Here is a 16,589-nt window from a genome sequence, read left to right on the forward strand (position 1 = left end):
ATTCTTGTAGTTTTAAAATCAACTTTATTAGCAGAAAATAAATGATGTAAAAATAAATAGGCAGGTTCTGTTGGCAAGCAGGTGGCCAGGAGCAGGCAGAAAAAAAATAAAATCCTGTTGTAGGATCCAAACTACCTGGAAGTGCCTGAGTGTTTTTCTGCTCAGTCCAGGCTGTCCCATAAATGCTAAGCATCTCAAAGGTCATCCAAATAAAAAGTAAATGCAAACAGAGGCTTCTTTCTCCCACACAGCAGACCTCCAGCCTGCTCAAGATACAATAGTGAAAGCCTGCCTGTTTTTACTATTAGTCAGTCTTATTCAACTGCCTTTTGGGAAAGTTATGAACAGCAGTCTGGGGGCTCTTTGCAGGTGACCTAGGGTGGGACACAACATCTGTCAGGCTTCCAGAAATATGAGGCCCTCTTTAAAGCCACTCTTAAAGCCTTTCTTGGCTAGAAACTGATAACAAAGGGTACAATAAGAAATTATTTTTGACAAAAAACCCAGTACCTTGCTGCCTCCCTGGTGCAGCAGTTTGGCTTTATATCTGGTGGCAGTCTTCCAGGCAGTGAGTTCTATCCAGTTTTTCCTGGAGAACTTTTAGTAGCTTAATTGATATGATTAGTACTAAAACCCAACTAACCAGACAAAAAATCCCATCCCAAACAAAATAATCCTCACCAAGATGAGTGGAGCTCTCAGTCACCTCCTCTTCATGTTCAGGGAGAGCAATGAGTTCTCTGCTGCTGAATCCATTACTTCCTCTTGTCACAGCTCCCTTTTCAGTTTTCTCACGTTACTAATGACTTAAAAGCAAGTTGAGAAGAAAGGTAAGGACAGGACTGAAATACACTTTCTCCCCTAACAAAACACCTCCTTCTCTTTGACTGCTCTAGCCTATACATGCTGCTAAGATACAGCATCACATATAGGATGAATAAAAAAACTATTGCAGAATTTAAATGGCTTGAATTACCTGTAATGCTGATCAGCTTGGCTTGCTGCCAGCAGTGACTCCTATGTGGGATAGTGAGACTGGTGGTTTTGTGTTTGCTGCTGTGAAAACCTGACAAGTGGGATTCCTTGATGCTCTCCTGCAGCCTAAAGAAGGGACCCTGGAATTTGGCAGTGAACAGAGTGTAAGCTAAGCAGGGGGGAAGGTTGTCATCAGGATTGAGCTGTATTAGCAGACAGCACTGGATAACTACTGTGCTTGCCAGACATGGCACTATCAGTTTAGCTGCAAAGGAAAAATGTTTCCTTCCAAGGAGAACACATAGTTATTTTGTCTTGGACACTTGGACACAACCTTTCACAGTAGGAATCCATAAACAAAAATATTCATGTTAAAAGAATCTGGCCAAGGATGCTACATTCATGTCTGTTTGCTTTTCCTTTTTCCTTTTACAAAATGAAAGCAAATTAATTCCTTTGCTACAATCAATAGTAGACAAAAGATAACTTTTTTCAGTTCAAGGCTATGAGCAGTATTGATTGATACAAAACTCTTGTTATGAATTATACTGTACAAATGTTCTCTAAAATGCAGAAGGTTAATATAAATTTTTTGTGACAATGAAAAAAAAAACCCATCAAATTCTAAGGGGAAACAAGTAGGCATACAGAGCTCACATGAGTTTGTTTAAACACAATTTACATGTTAAAATACAGTAGTTACTTTCTGGATAAGAGCTCTCAAATTATAAAATTAATCTGTCAAGTTTTCAGACTTGGCAGGGTAAAAGGCTTTCTTGCTGTGTTCTGAGTAGGGGAAAAGCATCACTTCAGTGGCAAAGAGCTAAATAACCACACAGTTAATGGAGGGAAAGTTTAGGAAAATAATTACGTAAATTCACTTCAGACCCGATCCTGCAACCTCTAACCATGCAGTGACATTATCTGGCCAGCACCAGACCCGAATTTACACTTTGCAGAATCACATCCTTGCTGAGCTAGGACTGCCAAATAGCTGTTAGTGAGGGAAGTGCCATGTGTGCCAACTCCAGAAACCAGTAAGCAGTACAGTCTGCCCTATATTTTCAGGCTTTCAGTAACTTACATAACTAGGTGCAAAATACTTATTTTTATTTCTGGTTCTTTTCTTTGGAAGTGCAGTCATGTGCAATCAGGTGGAATAAGTGTGCTGATAATTTTCCTTCAGAAACTGTAATGGTTAGCCATGTGGACACTTTTCTTTTCAGGCAAAAACCATGAGGTACTGAAGCAAGCATTCACTTTTCTTGCACTTGAGGTCACAAATTTATGCAAGTCAAAAATGGCGTGCCTGCCAAAAACATCATGCTACACTCCACCAAATAAAAGGACACTGTTATTCTTACAAGGAAAGGTTTGACAGGACAGGAAATAGGCAGGGTCATAGAAGTTTACTTAATACCAAAACTTACTTAACCATCTTTAAGCCAAAATACAATGATAGTTATTTAACACAAAAAAAGAAAAATAGAAAAATTAGAAGACATACAAGAGCTCCAAACTGTGTTATAGCAGCAAGCAATACAGAAACTAGGGAACCTTAAATTAAATAATTTAGGTTACTATATATCACCCACCCTTAGTGAGTTAACAGGTATTAAGTAGGTTTTAATTTATATCCTGACCTTGCAGCCAGAGGCATTTGATTTGGAAAATCCAATGCAGAGCTGACCAGGCTATACATTACTTTCATTACAATGCAATCCTTAAGTAGTCTGCATTCCACTTAAAGGAATGGAGGAAGAGAGAGTAAGAGCACAGTGAATACGAAAGACAGGAAAAATGTTACTGTTCATTACAATTTTCCATTTTTGTTGAAACGCAGCAGGAGAGAAAAGCCACAGGCTTCTCTAGTGCTCTTGCATGCCAGGAGGGATTATGCAAACACTGCAACCACCCAAATCTTATTTAAATTATTGTCATTGTTCCCCCTTTAATGGTCATACTTTTGCCTGCTTTCACTCAAATATTGCTGCATCTTTCTTTCCACCAACATAGTCCCAGTGGGAGTCATCAACTCTTAATTATAGATGAACAGATCTTTGAAAAATACCTCTGAAAAAGAAGTGGAAAAGAAAGCAAACTTTAAGTGCCATCTAGTGGCTGATGTAGAAAACATTAAATAGATAAAAAAATTCCTACCATGCCATAGAGCAATATAACAGCTGAGCTGAGGAAGCTGTGCCTAAATTCTCAACTACACCAGGTTAACACTCTGGGGGAAAGAAAGAACTAAAGATCAATGGTAGCAGTGGTATTACTGCCATAATTTTTGTTTTAAGATTTTGGTCCAAAAGTGGAGAGTTCAAGTGGTAGGAATTGTATAGGAATCCCATGTTCCTTCAAAACCCTTGCTGTTCCAAGTGAGGCCTCTTGTAGCATCTTTTTTTAAAAAGGACTTGCATCAGTGGAACCCCTGCTGGGTGTTTGCTTTGGGAGGTAGAAACTAAAAACTGCAGCAAAAGTTTTGACTTACAGTCCAGAAGAGGAAACAGCTTTTCACAAAAGGATCATAGATTTTTTTAGGCCTTTAAATAGCCTTCAAGTTCCTTTTTGGCAGGGTATAGAACTGAATAAAATTAGTGTCAAGCTCAGCTTCCCCAGTTCATTTAGGCTGCATTGGTATGACGAGCTCTTGCTCACAGGGGCCTTCTGCAGGATGTGCCTGCTCCTGATGCTCTGTCTGGGGGTACAGATCCAAGCACAGGCCTATGATGAGGGGTAAGGACCAACAGCAAAACCCCTGATCAGCACATCATGCACTTAGAGGAAAAGGCTTCTACCCTAGACAAAGATGAATCTACTTCTTGTTTCAGCACTGCCAAGCCAGTGTAATGCCTATCCCATGGCTGAAGGGATCTGAATGCTGTCACACTGCTCTTCTATTTTCCAGCTCCAGGGGCAGGCAGGATAAAATGTACAAAATGTGAAGCATTTTAGGCCTACTTCACTAAAAATAGTCCTAGACAGGAACATGAAACTAATACCAACAGGATTATCCTGAGCTGAAACTACCCAGCAGAAGAGCAGTGTGAACATCAGCCTACAAAGGTGCCCTTTCCACTGCTAAAACTTAAAGCACAGAATTTCCTACCTGTGATCTTCCAGATAAGAAAATCTTAAAGTACAGACAGCTGCAGGAAAAAAGTGAGAGCTTCAGAGCCTTTTCTAATTCTTTTATGTAAAGTGGGAAAATAGTCACTTTTCTTTCTTTTTTTATTTCTTCTCTCCTCTATGTTCTTTCACCTAAAAGTCAGAGAGTCATTTAAGAAATTCCACACACTTATTGAATCAAGTTTAGGACAGATTCAAAAAACATTCTCTGTTAACTGGACAAAAGTGACTTTAAAACACCAAACTGTGCATTGTTTCAATAATTCAGAATTTTTCTTCCATATAGAAACATATTGATAAATTTGTAAAAATATTCCAAAAGTGTAATTCATAGCTCTTGTTTACTACATAGAAGCTATTTCCAGGTGAGTTGTGTTATTTAACTCAAACTGTATTACTTTGAATATAAGAGAGCTGAAAACTTGGCCACTTGAAGATCAACTAAGGATCAAAGTTGGAACTTTAGCTTTGAACAGAAACACAAGTATTTGGACAGGTTGTGGAGGATGCAATATTGAATATCTTTGTCTTATTCTGATTTTGGTGTCACAGTGGAAAGTCCTACTGGTGCTGTCACTGATGCTGATGAAGCAGGGTCTCAGTATGAAATCTTGAGCCATGGGGAAGATAGCTTTCAGAAGTCTAACAAAAATTGGCAAGGGAACAATTGGCTGTTGTAGGTTAGGTCAGTAAAATAAAATACATCGTTATTTTTTTCATTTATTACAGCATAATTGCCACATAAACAATATGTTCTTATTGCTGAGGACCAAACTTCTTGAAAGAGAAAATAATACATTAACTAGTAAGTCAAGCCAGTCATGCATATTTCCTCATTATGCAGACAAATTCACTGGAGGATAGATACAGAAAAGTCTCAATAAAACTTGAAATATTTTTATGTACTCCAGAAATCCTACTTCTAATTCAGATGAAAATTTAGAAATAGTATAACAAAAAACAAAAACAGAAAGCGTATTCAAGTGATTTTCAGTTCTTTCCAGTAGAGCCAAAGCCACCTTCACCACGTTCTGTATCATCCAGAGTCTGAAAGACATCAATTATGATAAGCTGGTTTAGTGCCTTAACTTATTTTTATTTCTATACAAGAGATATTGTCTATCATTTACTTGTAACAAGTGCTATAATTAAGAAAGAAAACAATGTATGCAAGAGACTTTAGAATACCTTTTGTACAAGCTTAAATGCTTGTGAGACAATCATTTCTAGTATACACTGAACTGTTCCTCAAAAACTCTGAAAACTTACCAAAAAAGGAAAAAAAAGAACATCTATGCAAGTATGTACAAAGAATCAAGACTTTGATTCAGGTAGTACTGCTGCTATGCAGTTTTACCACTGAAAGCAATTTTAGCCAAGTATTTATCTATATAATAAGCTTCCTCTTATATACAAGTATCTTAGGCTAATAATCATTGAAAAGGCAGAAATATTTTCTTTTGTCGACTTACTTCAACTTCTTCTAGCTCAGGATAATAAATGCGTTCACAGATGAGCTGGGCAATCCTATCCCCCTTTTTAACTGCAGAGAAGTTAAAATATCGTTAGTTCCTTCAAAAAAGTGAACAATGAATATAGACTTTAGACAATCTCCTTTCAAGAATATCAGAATATATAAAAGTGAAAACAATTATTGGAAACTTATCTAAACAGAGGTTAACAGACACAGAAAAATACAGGTTAAGATAAAGTTTAGCTTGGTCCTTCTATGTTGAATGTCATCAGCTGTACCAGCCCAAGGCCTTTCCATTCATTGCTGCTGCCACACTCTGGCATCCCAAGTTCATTATGTACAGGTACTGCAGAGATGGAGACACAGCTGGATGGATAATGGAGCTCCTTTTATGAACTAGACCCAGGAATTTGGGGAGAAAAAGGCAAACTGATAAAAGGAACACTGAGTTTCTCACTAAAAACCAATCAGGCTCACAGAACTTCCATAAGCAGCTTGTGATGTGAAGATGCAGGAAAGGCCACAAAAGCACTTCTTGCACCTGGGCACTGCAACTTAAAACTGACTTTTTGCAGAAAGATGGTGTAATAAAGGGAAAATCCTTTCTGTTACTCAGGTTTCCCAGGACTCTGGAGAAGGTTTTTCTCAAATACTGCTTAGCTAATTTTGTTTTTCAGAGAAAGGCAGTAACTTGATACAAAGTTGCATTTCAGTACAGCAATCTAAAGCTTAGCTAAGTGGGGATGTTTTGGTTTGCTTTTGTGGTGGTGTGCTGGTTTTGGGGGCAGTTTTTTGCATGCTGCTTAATTTGAGTACAATCTTTACATGTTCCCTTGACAGGACATTATGAAATATCTATGCTTTTGTTAACTGAGAGAAGAAAAATGTTCCCAGCTAGTTCCACCTCTGCATAAACTTTTAAAGAAAAAATTAGCTTCTTGTTCCCAGTCATTTTCATGGCTGAAAATAGGCTGTGCCAGGCTTAACACCTACCTTCAAATGTCTCCTTGCCAAAGTTGAACAGTACCACACCAACATTTCCCCTGTAATCCTCATCAATAACACCAGCTGTCAGGAGAAATTTTGAGAGGTGCCCAGTTAGTAAATGTCAGTGTATGAGATAACTAGATTAGATTAAAGTTTAGATTAAAAAATTATTACAGTATCTCATAATGACAGGCTTAATACTTCTGATGCACAACTAACAATATATATGCAAATAATGAGATCTAAAAATGCTAATCAGTCTTGAAAAAGGAACTGAAAACCCCCATCACATGTCAAGAAGTGCTTTACCACTGTACTACTAATTTTAGTAGTAATACCCTATCTGAAATCAAGACAGCTGGACTAAATTCAGGCCCCATTTGTTCTGCTAACTTCAGCTCGTTCAGTGTCAAGCAGAAATCTGTTCTTAACTCTAACATTTCATTTGAGAGCTGTGACTTGCACAGATTCAAACCGTGTACCTCTGGCAAGGTAACAGAATCAGACTCTAAGGAAATGGCTGTCATACAGCTGCATTCTAGTACCAAGGCTATACAACAGGCTTACTGTTCTATTTTGTATGGCTGTATTAACTGCATAGTTCAGAAGACTAGCTACATTAAAATAATGATATTCTGCTTCTTTAGAGTTTTCCTCTCAGACAGGAATGCATTTCCAGTAGAAAATATGAGTTTGGGCCTCCCTGTGGTCCTAAGTATGTATATTTGGAAGTCTAATTGCAGAAATAATTTAAATACCAAAATAAAATTATTCAAGTTCAAGACATTCCCCAGTTTATACAAAGTACTACCATTAGAGATTACTAACACCAGAAGAAATTGTAGCATGAGTGTACCTTGAAGTTTTCATGTTTTGTGAACCACAAAATGCACATTTAAGAAGTAAAATCTACTTTGTGAAGTATTTCCTTCAGCTTTTGAAAAAATTGTAGTGCCTATGATCCACAGTTCCCATGCAATCTCTGTACTAATTCCAGTGTGGAAAAAGTATTTACACAGCTCTCCTATGTAATGTTTTGGGTTAATCCAATGGCATTGCTGAACAGCTTCCTAATTAAGGTGCTAGTAACACTGGGAGTATCTCCTGAGTTTTGAAAATTCAGAAAAACAAGCAATTCCCAAGTTAATTTGCTGGTTAAAAAACGGAGAAACCAGCATGTAAGAAGTCATTTTTAATGCCTAAGCCAAAAAGTAACTTCTATGGCAGGCACTGCCTACAGAAGTATGATACAGTTATTAGTTAAAAAAAATCAGTAATCTTTCTTATCATTAAGAAAGTGTTAACATAATTATGATGACCTGCCCAGGAAGCCATCATTTATTTGCACACTACAGTGTGAAACTAAGGCACTTCTGTGATCAGTACTTACCAAGTCTTAATAAAAAGAACAAAAAGCTTACCTCCAACATCTATGAAGTGCTTTGCAGCCAAACCAGAACGTGGTGCTAGAAAAGAATTTTTATTAAGTATTACAATTTATGTCTTTAAAAAGACAGTATTTACAGGTTATATAGGGTGCTTGCACAGAGTCTTGGGAATGACAATTGTTTCCAGTCTTTTTAAAATAAATATATTACAGGAATTATGTTAAGAGTTTACATATACATGAAACAGAATAACAGCTGCAACAGGCAACAAAAAAATTGCAATTTTTAAGTAATGGAAATGTATCTTTATTTGACATGTACTTGCAGAGTAGGTTTCTCCAAGGAAGGCAACTGGAGCAGACAGACTGTCTAATCTTGGTTTATTTTTGGCAACTACCACTGGTTCAGCATCATCTCAGAACAATATTAGGTCAATCCATTTAAGTTATGAAGGAAAACAATACCTGGCAAGGAATTTCCTAAGCAGTGTTATACACAGAAAAATTATGTGTGGGGATTTAGGTTTTTACTTTACGATCTTTACAATTTCCTTTGGGCTAAGAGAAATGCATGTGTTCTTTTACATAAAAGGACATGGCAAACTCTGATCATGTTCTTCCACTGTTTTTTTACATAGAGAATTTCTACATAATTCAGATAAAGAATGCACAAAATAAACAAAATATCTTGTATAGATATCTTTCTTATTCTATCACAATATGTCATCAAATTCTACAACACTGATGCTCTGGGGTTAATTTTGAAACAACCAGGGATGCATTTTCTCTATGTCCAATACCTATTAGTCTTTGTGGTTTGAATTCTGAAGCTGCATACAAATAATGAACTACTGTGGGGCCTATAAGGTTAAGCTGTATGTAGAGTACAGACATTTTTGCTGATAATCTTTTGGCCACCTGACATACACCAAACCTCAAATGTGTCTGACAACAGGTAACAGGAAAACACCACAAGATTAAGTAAATCACACAGCCACGTGGCATCCCTTTTTTGTGCTGACTAATTCTAAAAGCTTTAGGCAGAATCTAAATGTGAAGATGCTGTCCAACCTGTTCTAGAATGCCTCTGCAGCCTCTGACAGCTGTGTACTCACCCACTCGGCCATAGCAGCCAGAAGGAAGTGCTATTTGAATGTCTGTTTTCACCACAGCCTTTTCCATGGGGGGGATCACACAGTCATAGGCACTACATTAAAGGAAGAAACATTAGTTTATATAGAATATTTTTTAAAGTTTCTTTATTGTAACTTAAGGTACAAAATTACTCAGAATTATCTGTCAGGGAATTTATACCATGAAATTTAAACAACAAATATTTACAGATTTGCAAAATTGAATGCAGATCCTAAAACACAAGATGCTTCAATTCTGATGGTGTTGGTTTAAGATTCCAGAAGTGTCATTTGAACAGCCAGTTTCAAATGTTTTTTAATTAGTAAGATATTTAAAAAATACAAATTTAAAATAACCATTAGGTGAATGTGATTGTACATTTTCTGTGCAATAGCAAAAACTTTATGAATAATACAATCTGATTAAGCAGATGAACTAGTTGTAATCAAAATTAACAATCTAGTAAGTTAACTTTTAGGCAACCATGTTTTTTTTTTCTGAGCAGTCTGACAGTTCATGATTCACACAATTCTGGAAACTCTGAACTACAGAGATTTTAAGAACTGGCTGAAACTACCCAACTGGAGGCCTAATGAAAAGCAGTGGTGACAATACTTGTTATGTCTTGACCTTGACAAAGAGCTGTTTTTCAAATGATGGGAAGCACTGAAAGGTTTTCTATAAAACAGACTTTTCCCAGGTCTACAGTGCAACATTGAAACAAGAACAAAAACAAACCTGGTGAGATGAAAGGGATAAAAAGAAAAAAGGGTAAGGTGTAGTGCAGTAAATCTTCAGGAAAGTCAGAGAGGTGAAGGAAGAAAAAGGCTGGTTATTCTACGTAATACTAAAAAAGGTAAGTTAGAAGTGGCAGCAGCAAAGTTCACTCGTTCAAAACTAGTGAGTTGATCGCAGAAGCACTATGCAAATAACCACAAGTCTAGCTACGGGTATTCCTGAACATAGTCAAAGCCATTGAAAAAGGGCCATTGTTAATGCAAACCAAAACCTAAGTCTGTACATGAACCCACGCGGTTTCCAGCCAGGAGCATTATCAAACTGCTCCAAGGCCCTTTGGCAGGCAGCAGCCCCGGAGCCAAGAGGAAAGCAGAAAAGCACAAGTGCTGGCAGGGAGGGCCCACGTGCGCTACCGTATTTTCCTTTCAAGAGGAACAACCTGGCCGATGTGAGCACCAACAGCAATTCTGGATGTTCTGTCAAGCCTGACTTTTAGCCAACGACTGCATCTGTGCCTGATGCAATCTATGCTGTAACATGGCTGGACCACAGATAACGGATCCTCCAGGGATGGGGGAGCAGCGGAGCTAGATCAGTTCTGGCCTCCTCTCCTGCACGGCCAGCGAGACTGCCCGGGGACTCAGCTCGGCCAGGGGCCACGGTGCCCTCCCAGCAGCGGGAGCCCCGCGCCCAGGGCTCGCCGAGCGGGGCGGAGCTCCCGCCGCGGATGCCGTACCCTCACCTGTACAGATCGTAGCCCGCAGCCCGCGCGGAGCCCCTGGACGGGGCGAAGGCGTTCTCGGACAGCTTGGTGAAGCGCAGCCGTGCGGAGGCTTCTCCAGGCCCCGAGCCCTTCTGCCTCTTGCTGGGGGACGGCTGCGGCACGGCCTCGGAGGCGGGCATGGCTGAGGGAGCGGCAGAGACGCTGTCAGGGACGGCCACCCGCACGCCAAAAACCCGCCAAAACGCGGCGCGGCCCATGAGGGCGGGAGCGGGGGGGGAAACCGGCCTGTCCGCGGCCTCTCCGCGCGCGTAGCAACCCCGTTTCCCCCCTCGGTAAGAATGGCCTCGCCCAGCTCCTCCCGGGCACCCCGCGCCCGCACTGAGGGTCCCGCCCCGTGTGTCAGGCGCGGCTCGCCCATCGCCCCAAACCGCGGCCACCGTGTCACGGCCGGGCGGCCCCTGAGGGGCACCGAGCGGGCCTACGGTGCGGCTGGGGAGCGTGTATCCCCCAAAGCCCCGGAGGGTTGCGGGCAGGGCAGTGTATGCTGCCCCGCAACTCCACCACCCCTCCTTACAGCGCCCGAAGGGGTGCCGGAGCCACCGGAGGCACCGGGCCAACATAGCGCTGCCGCCGCCGTGTGGGAAGCGCGCCATGGACAGCTCGCCAGGCGCTCCCCGCCGCGGTCCGCGCAGCTCATGGGGGGCGGGCGGAGGTGCCGGCGCCCCGTTCTCTCCATGCCCGGGCTCTACCTGCCGGCGCAGCCCCTCAGGCAGCAACCCGGCCCGCGGCGCCCCTCGGAAAGCGGCGGCGGCGTTGCCGCAGGCTGGCGGGCGGACCCCGCGGGCCGCGCGGCGTTGCCGGGGGACGCGATTGCGGCTGCACGGGCGGGCGGGGCCGGGACCGGGGCAGGCGCGGGCGGTGGCGGCGGCGCCCTCAGGAGCCCCGGGGCCGTTCCCGTTCCCGCCCCGCACTGCCGGGAGAGGCTGAGCACAGAGGGCTGCCCCGCGGCCGGTAAACAGCCGCTGTCCTCCACAGGCACGGGGTGCTTGGGGCGGAGGGACCTCTGGAGAGCACCCAGTGTAATCCTGCTGTTAAAGCAGATTTTAGAGCACGTTGCACAGAATAGAGGCAGAAAGAGACTCCTTCAGAAATGGTCAGGCCACGACAGAGGCGTTTGCCTTAAGGGAGGAGAACAGTTCTTGATGACGAGGTGGATGGGAAAACCTGTCAGTGCTAGGCCTGTCCTGTTCTTCTGTCTTGGAGCACAAGACCTATTTCATAGTCTACAATACACTCTGCCATCTTGCCATTCGATTTATGATGTAATTTCCCCTCTGTTTTTCCTACATTTATGTCTTTCTATCTACATATAGATATATTCTACAGGACATATGTATATCCTTAGGAATAGGGAATTTCCTGCATTTCCCCATGGCTCTCTGCTATGGGCTGAAAAGACTATCCATTGGATTCATAGTTTCAGAATTGTCCCCGGTGAGGCTAATGGAGGTATTTGGCTCTGCATAATAGCTACAGGCTTTTGGATTCTTTTTGCTGGTCCAGATTTTGTCAGCTACTCTCTGTGATTTTTGTTTTAAACTCTTAAGTGTATGTGATTGTCTCCTTGCTATGTTATGTTTTCTAAATGCAGCCAGATGGCAGTGAAACCTTTACTACACATTGCAGTTCAGTTGTGAAAGGTATTTTTAAGAATGTCCCAAATTGGGCTTTCTTTTATTCCTGATCAGTATTTTCAGTCTAAATAGTATGCACTGTTTTAAGGAGAATAATTTTAAGGAGAATATGTAACAAACCCATGTGAAAAAGCTACTTAAAATATTTTATGGCTTCTGATGTAAGCTATCCAAAAATTGAAGTTGATAGCATTAGTATCAGATTAGTGTTTAATTGTCATTGTTTATTTATACAAGCAGGACTTTATGGAGTTTACGACTGCATCCTGCATCATAGTGTAGAAAAGGACCATTTTGATGAGTGGCCAGACTTGGGGAAGTAGGCTGGGTTCTAAACTCTGCTTGAGGTAGCCTGGAAGCCCGTGAATAATAGAGAGGAAAGGACTCAGCTGAGTCACACTTGTTTTTTCCCCAGATCTTTACAAGGGAAACTCCCCCCTAGCCTTACGCTTGTCTAAAACCAAGTTTACCTTGGTTCTGGGAATGTGTTGCTTGCTTTGTAGAGTCAGTAACCCTTCCTGCATTCCTGATGGCTGATTAGTGCTGCTGTCCATTGGTTATTTCCTCCTGCCTTTGGAATACACTGCTGAGATAAACTGAAATCATTTGCCTTTTTGCCTGGACTGAGAGCAGGAGTGGAGGCTGCTTTGTTGTACACAGAAAGAAGCAGAGCCTCTTTTGGGGTAATAGCCACAAAATTCTCCCCATTGAAGTTTTGGTGTTAAAATGAGGATTTTTATTAGAAGGAAACCCTGGCTTTAAAAGAGCGACTTCCCACCCCATTCTTACTTAGCACAGCTGTCTCTTTCCCAACGATGAAGGTTTGTAATTTAAAAAGGCTGTTATGATGTTGTCTGTTTGTAATGAAACTCTATTTTTGATTGCATGTTTGCAGCACAGCATGGGGGTTGTGGAATTTTTCCATTGCTTTTTACTCTGTTCCAGACAACCTGAGTGAGTTTGATTTTGTTTGAAACTTAATTTCCTCTGATGAAATTCCAGCCAATGGCATGATGGCACTTGTTTGTGGAGAATGTGGGCTGCAGCTCCCTGTATTTGTTTGTTGCCATTTTCCTTGCAGGGTCAAGGCCAGTGTGAGGTGTTCCCTCAGCAGTGCTGGCCTGCACAGCTGCCAGGGGGCTCTGCCCTGGGCACCAGCATGAAGAGACGTTTGAGCAGTGGCCTGACCTCTGCTGAAGCACAACACTTGCAAACCTTGACTTTCCTCATCTGTAACTCGAGGGATGAGTCACTCATTTAGCAAAGAGCTGCAGCACGGGAGGGTTTTGTTCTGCTGCCAAGAGTTGGAGAGGTAACAAGGGAGACGGAGCAGGATCTTTGATCCACACCCACTTCCTTGATGTGCAATGACACCAAACCACCAGAGGAGGAAGCTTGAGGGAGACCCCTGAAATTCAAGGTGAAAATCCTGAGGGTTACTCACAATCTGTCCCCACAGCTTTGCTGGCAGGTCAGGGACCTCTGCCTGAGGGGAGCTGACAAACAGCTAAGGGGAGTTAGATGAGTCAGTAGTTGCTAGAACAGCTTGTAGCTGTTTGCCCTGTATGTACAACTGCAGTGCAGATTCCTGTTACCTGCTGATGTCTCTGGCTTGTAAACTACTGATCAGGTGCTGAAACTGCTTTTGCCAAAATGATCTTGAAATCCCACATGGAATTAGAGAAGGAGAGAAAAAATGAGAAATGTTCAAGTTTTCTGAGGATTAGTATTGCTCAGTCAGGAAAGCTTTTGGTAGGACTTTTCAAAGATGTAATGAAAGTTGCTGAGGTTTAAGACTGATGAAATTTCCTATGCTGGTGGCTGGAGCTTTGTAGTTTGTGATGATGAAGATTGAGTGGAAACTCCTTCAAGTGTGAAGCAGGATAACAAGATGCTTTTTGCAGTGTGGTTACAGTTGTTAATCCTCACAACTCAGTGCCTTTTTGGTTAGGTAGCTTTTCTACTTGCACTGTTGGATAGCTGATTTAAAAATAAAATAAAGAAACAATCCATTGAAAAAGAATCTCTGTTGTGATCTAGTGAAAAAACACTGGAAGAATACTGTTCTGGACAGCATAATCTGGACTGTGCTTTAGGGGTGATCAAGATGGGCAACTTGCCAGTGGTTGTAAGAAGATTTAAGGAAAGTGCAGTCTCTGAACTATGATGAAATGCCTTCTGTGATACCTGTTGGAGCTCCACTAACATTAGGAGGGAAAGGTAAGATTCACTGATGAGAGGAACAGTAGTGGATCATTTTACCAGGCCCTTAGGCACAAGCTTAGCTGTGCAGGATGCCTGGGCTTTTGAACAAAATTCAGAATATTCTTTGTCCTTGCTTCATAGCAATGGTATTTTCAGACTTAAATGTCCCTGGTCACCTTACCCATGCTTGCTTTTGTCGTAACTGACCAAATCCAGCCTAAATGATATAAACTTGTGGAATTAGTAGTGTGATATAAGCAAAAAATGTGCTAGACAGCATTAGAACTGTATTTTTTCCTAGAGATGTCAAACATGTAGTTTAGTTGCTAACTTGATGATTAAAATTCAGCAGTTGTTTTATGCATAACTTACATAAAGAATTTTGTGTAGGTCTCCAGTTTGTGGTGATGGGAGTGGGGCTGGCCCAGCCTCATCCCCAGTGGGCACAGCTGTGAGCAGCACTGACAGCACTGAGCCAGGGAGTGCCCAGGGACACTGAGCAACCACACAGGAACAGAGGGCACACAGGTGCAGGGCAGCAACAGCAGGGGGATGAAAGGTGTGGCTAAAGAACGAGAAGGGCAGAGCTTGAAGCCCTCAGAAATTGGGTGGTGTTACTCTGTGTGTTGTGGCTGTCTCAACTGCAACAGTACTGTCTCTTATGGAGTTGGAAATGAGGTAGGTGGATTTCACAAAATTTTGCCATCTAAGTTGCAATTTAAGGTAGTTCATAATTAGTATACTCTCCAAATTGGTCTAGAAACATTCAGAAATCATGGTGAGGAACAGAGTAGAAGCTGCCAGGCAAATGCTTTGTTTAAATTACTTGTGAATTTGTGGAAATAGCACTTTCAGGTAGTCAAGTGCTGTGCATCCTGAGTTTATCCCATTCCACTGTTGTGTAGGTACTTCTTCTAATTAGTCACTGTAGTGCAAGCAAGAAATTTTACAGAAATGTGTATGTCAGTACTTAGTTTTTGATGACTGTTTATTTAGAAAGGTATCTCTTGGGATTTATTTTTGCAATGCCCACAGCAGTGTGTTTGTGAGAGAGAAGTGTGAGTAGTTTTGAGAGTGCCATTGCTGTTTTATTTTGTGCTCATTCTCCTTTTGGACCTGCTTAGGGTCCCCCAGCACATTTGGGTCCGTGTTCCCTGCAGGTTGAGAATTACAGTACTTGGGACTGTTTAAGAAACAATCCCCAGTCATGTGCATTATTAAAGGGCTTAACAGAGGTGTAGAATTCCTCCAGGTCCTTGTGTGATAAGAAACCCACAAAGCCTAAGTGGAGCCTCCCTAAAAGCCTGGCTTTGGCTGGGTGCCATTCAGAATATATATAAATTCAGATGTGTCTGTGTGAGGTGGGGAGGATGGTGACCACTACAATTCCACAAGGAGCTGGCAGCCTGGAACAGCTCCAGTATCACTGCTGACATCACTGTGAGGAATGAGAATAATCTCCTTGTTTTGCAGGTGCAGGATGGGAGCTTTGGTCTGCTCAGAGTTGTGCAGGAAGGCTGGGATATGGAGGAAACTTCTGTGTAATGCAGTTAGGTTGTGAAATGATCCTTCAGCCTGATTGGAAATGTGTGAGAGGCAAAGGAAGAACATTATGAGAAAATATCAATATTTAATATCCTGCCTTTACTAGATAGAGAAAATAAAGCATGGATTACTGGGCTACATTACCATGTTCTGCTGAATTGCTGCTGTTGCACTCAGAAAAAATATGAATATTAAATATTTGGCATTTTTGGAGATGGAGTGCTAAATCCACTACAAGTCAAATTCTAATAATTCAAGCAAGATGGAAGCTGAGGCCTGCTTTAAAATATACAATTAGTGAAATCCAGGGTTCCCTGGCTTTCATGATGGTTTAATGTTGGTTGATCTCTGCAAAGGAGTTGCAGGACTATAGAAAATAAATAAATAAATGTTCCTTGATCGTCTTTAATTTAAATAGTGCTTACCCATAGGATATAGCTTTACCCATTAAAAAGAGAAGCTGCTTTTCTTGACAGCTGAAATTATAAAGTACCATAACATTGCAGAGTAGAAAATAGAAAAATTACACAACTTAATGAATTGCCTTTATTTGAAGTTAGTGTGTAATTAATATTATTTAGAAAGTCAAAAAAA

General features: G+C 41.5%; 1 protein-coding gene across 2 annotated transcripts; it reads right to left on the reverse strand.

Moving 5' to 3' along the window:
* Positions 1 to 4,811: 4,811 nt before the first annotated feature.
* Positions 4,812 to 11,461, reverse strand: DUT (deoxyuridine triphosphatase). Of its 2 annotated transcripts, none has more exons than XM_074549318.1 (7): positions 11,301 to 11,461; positions 10,570 to 10,732; positions 9,071 to 9,162; positions 7,990 to 8,034; positions 6,575 to 6,649; positions 5,580 to 5,650; positions 4,812 to 5,154 (listed from the first exon to the last, which is right to left on the reverse strand). In XM_074549318.1, exons 2-7 carry the CDS (start codon positions 10,728 to 10,730, stop codon positions 5,098 to 5,100), a joined length of 501 nt encoding a protein of 166 aa, XP_074405419.1. In that variant the 5' UTR covers positions 10,731 to 10,732; positions 11,301 to 11,461; the 3' UTR covers positions 4,812 to 5,097. The 2 variants fall into 2 exon arrangements, with proteins under 2 accessions (XP_074405419.1, XP_074405418.1); XM_074549317.1 differs by lacking the exon at positions 11,301 to 11,461 and adding an exon at positions 11,126 to 11,283.
* Positions 11,462 to 16,589: the final 5,128 nt, after the last annotated feature.

The sequence above is a fragment of the Zonotrichia albicollis genome, chromosome 11 (assembly GCF_047830755.1).
Source record: "Zonotrichia albicollis isolate bZonAlb1 chromosome 11, bZonAlb1.hap1, whole genome shotgun sequence".
Classification (NCBI taxonomy): domain Eukaryota; kingdom Metazoa; phylum Chordata; class Aves; order Passeriformes; family Passerellidae; genus Zonotrichia; species Zonotrichia albicollis.

Coding starts and splice junctions, on each gene's coding strand:
- DUT (XM_074549317.1), bottom strand. CDS start 11,204: ATGGCGCGCTTCCCACACGGCGGCGGCAGCGCTATGTTGGCCCGGTGC. Junction 8,035..9,070: donor TGGCTGCTATGGCCGAGTGG/GTGAGTACACAG, acceptor ATTCTTTTCTAG/CACCACGTTCTGGTTTGGCT. Junction 6,650..7,989: donor GCACTTCATAGATGTTGGAG/GTAAGCTTTTTG, acceptor TTCTCCTGACAG/CTGGTGTTATTGATGAGGAT.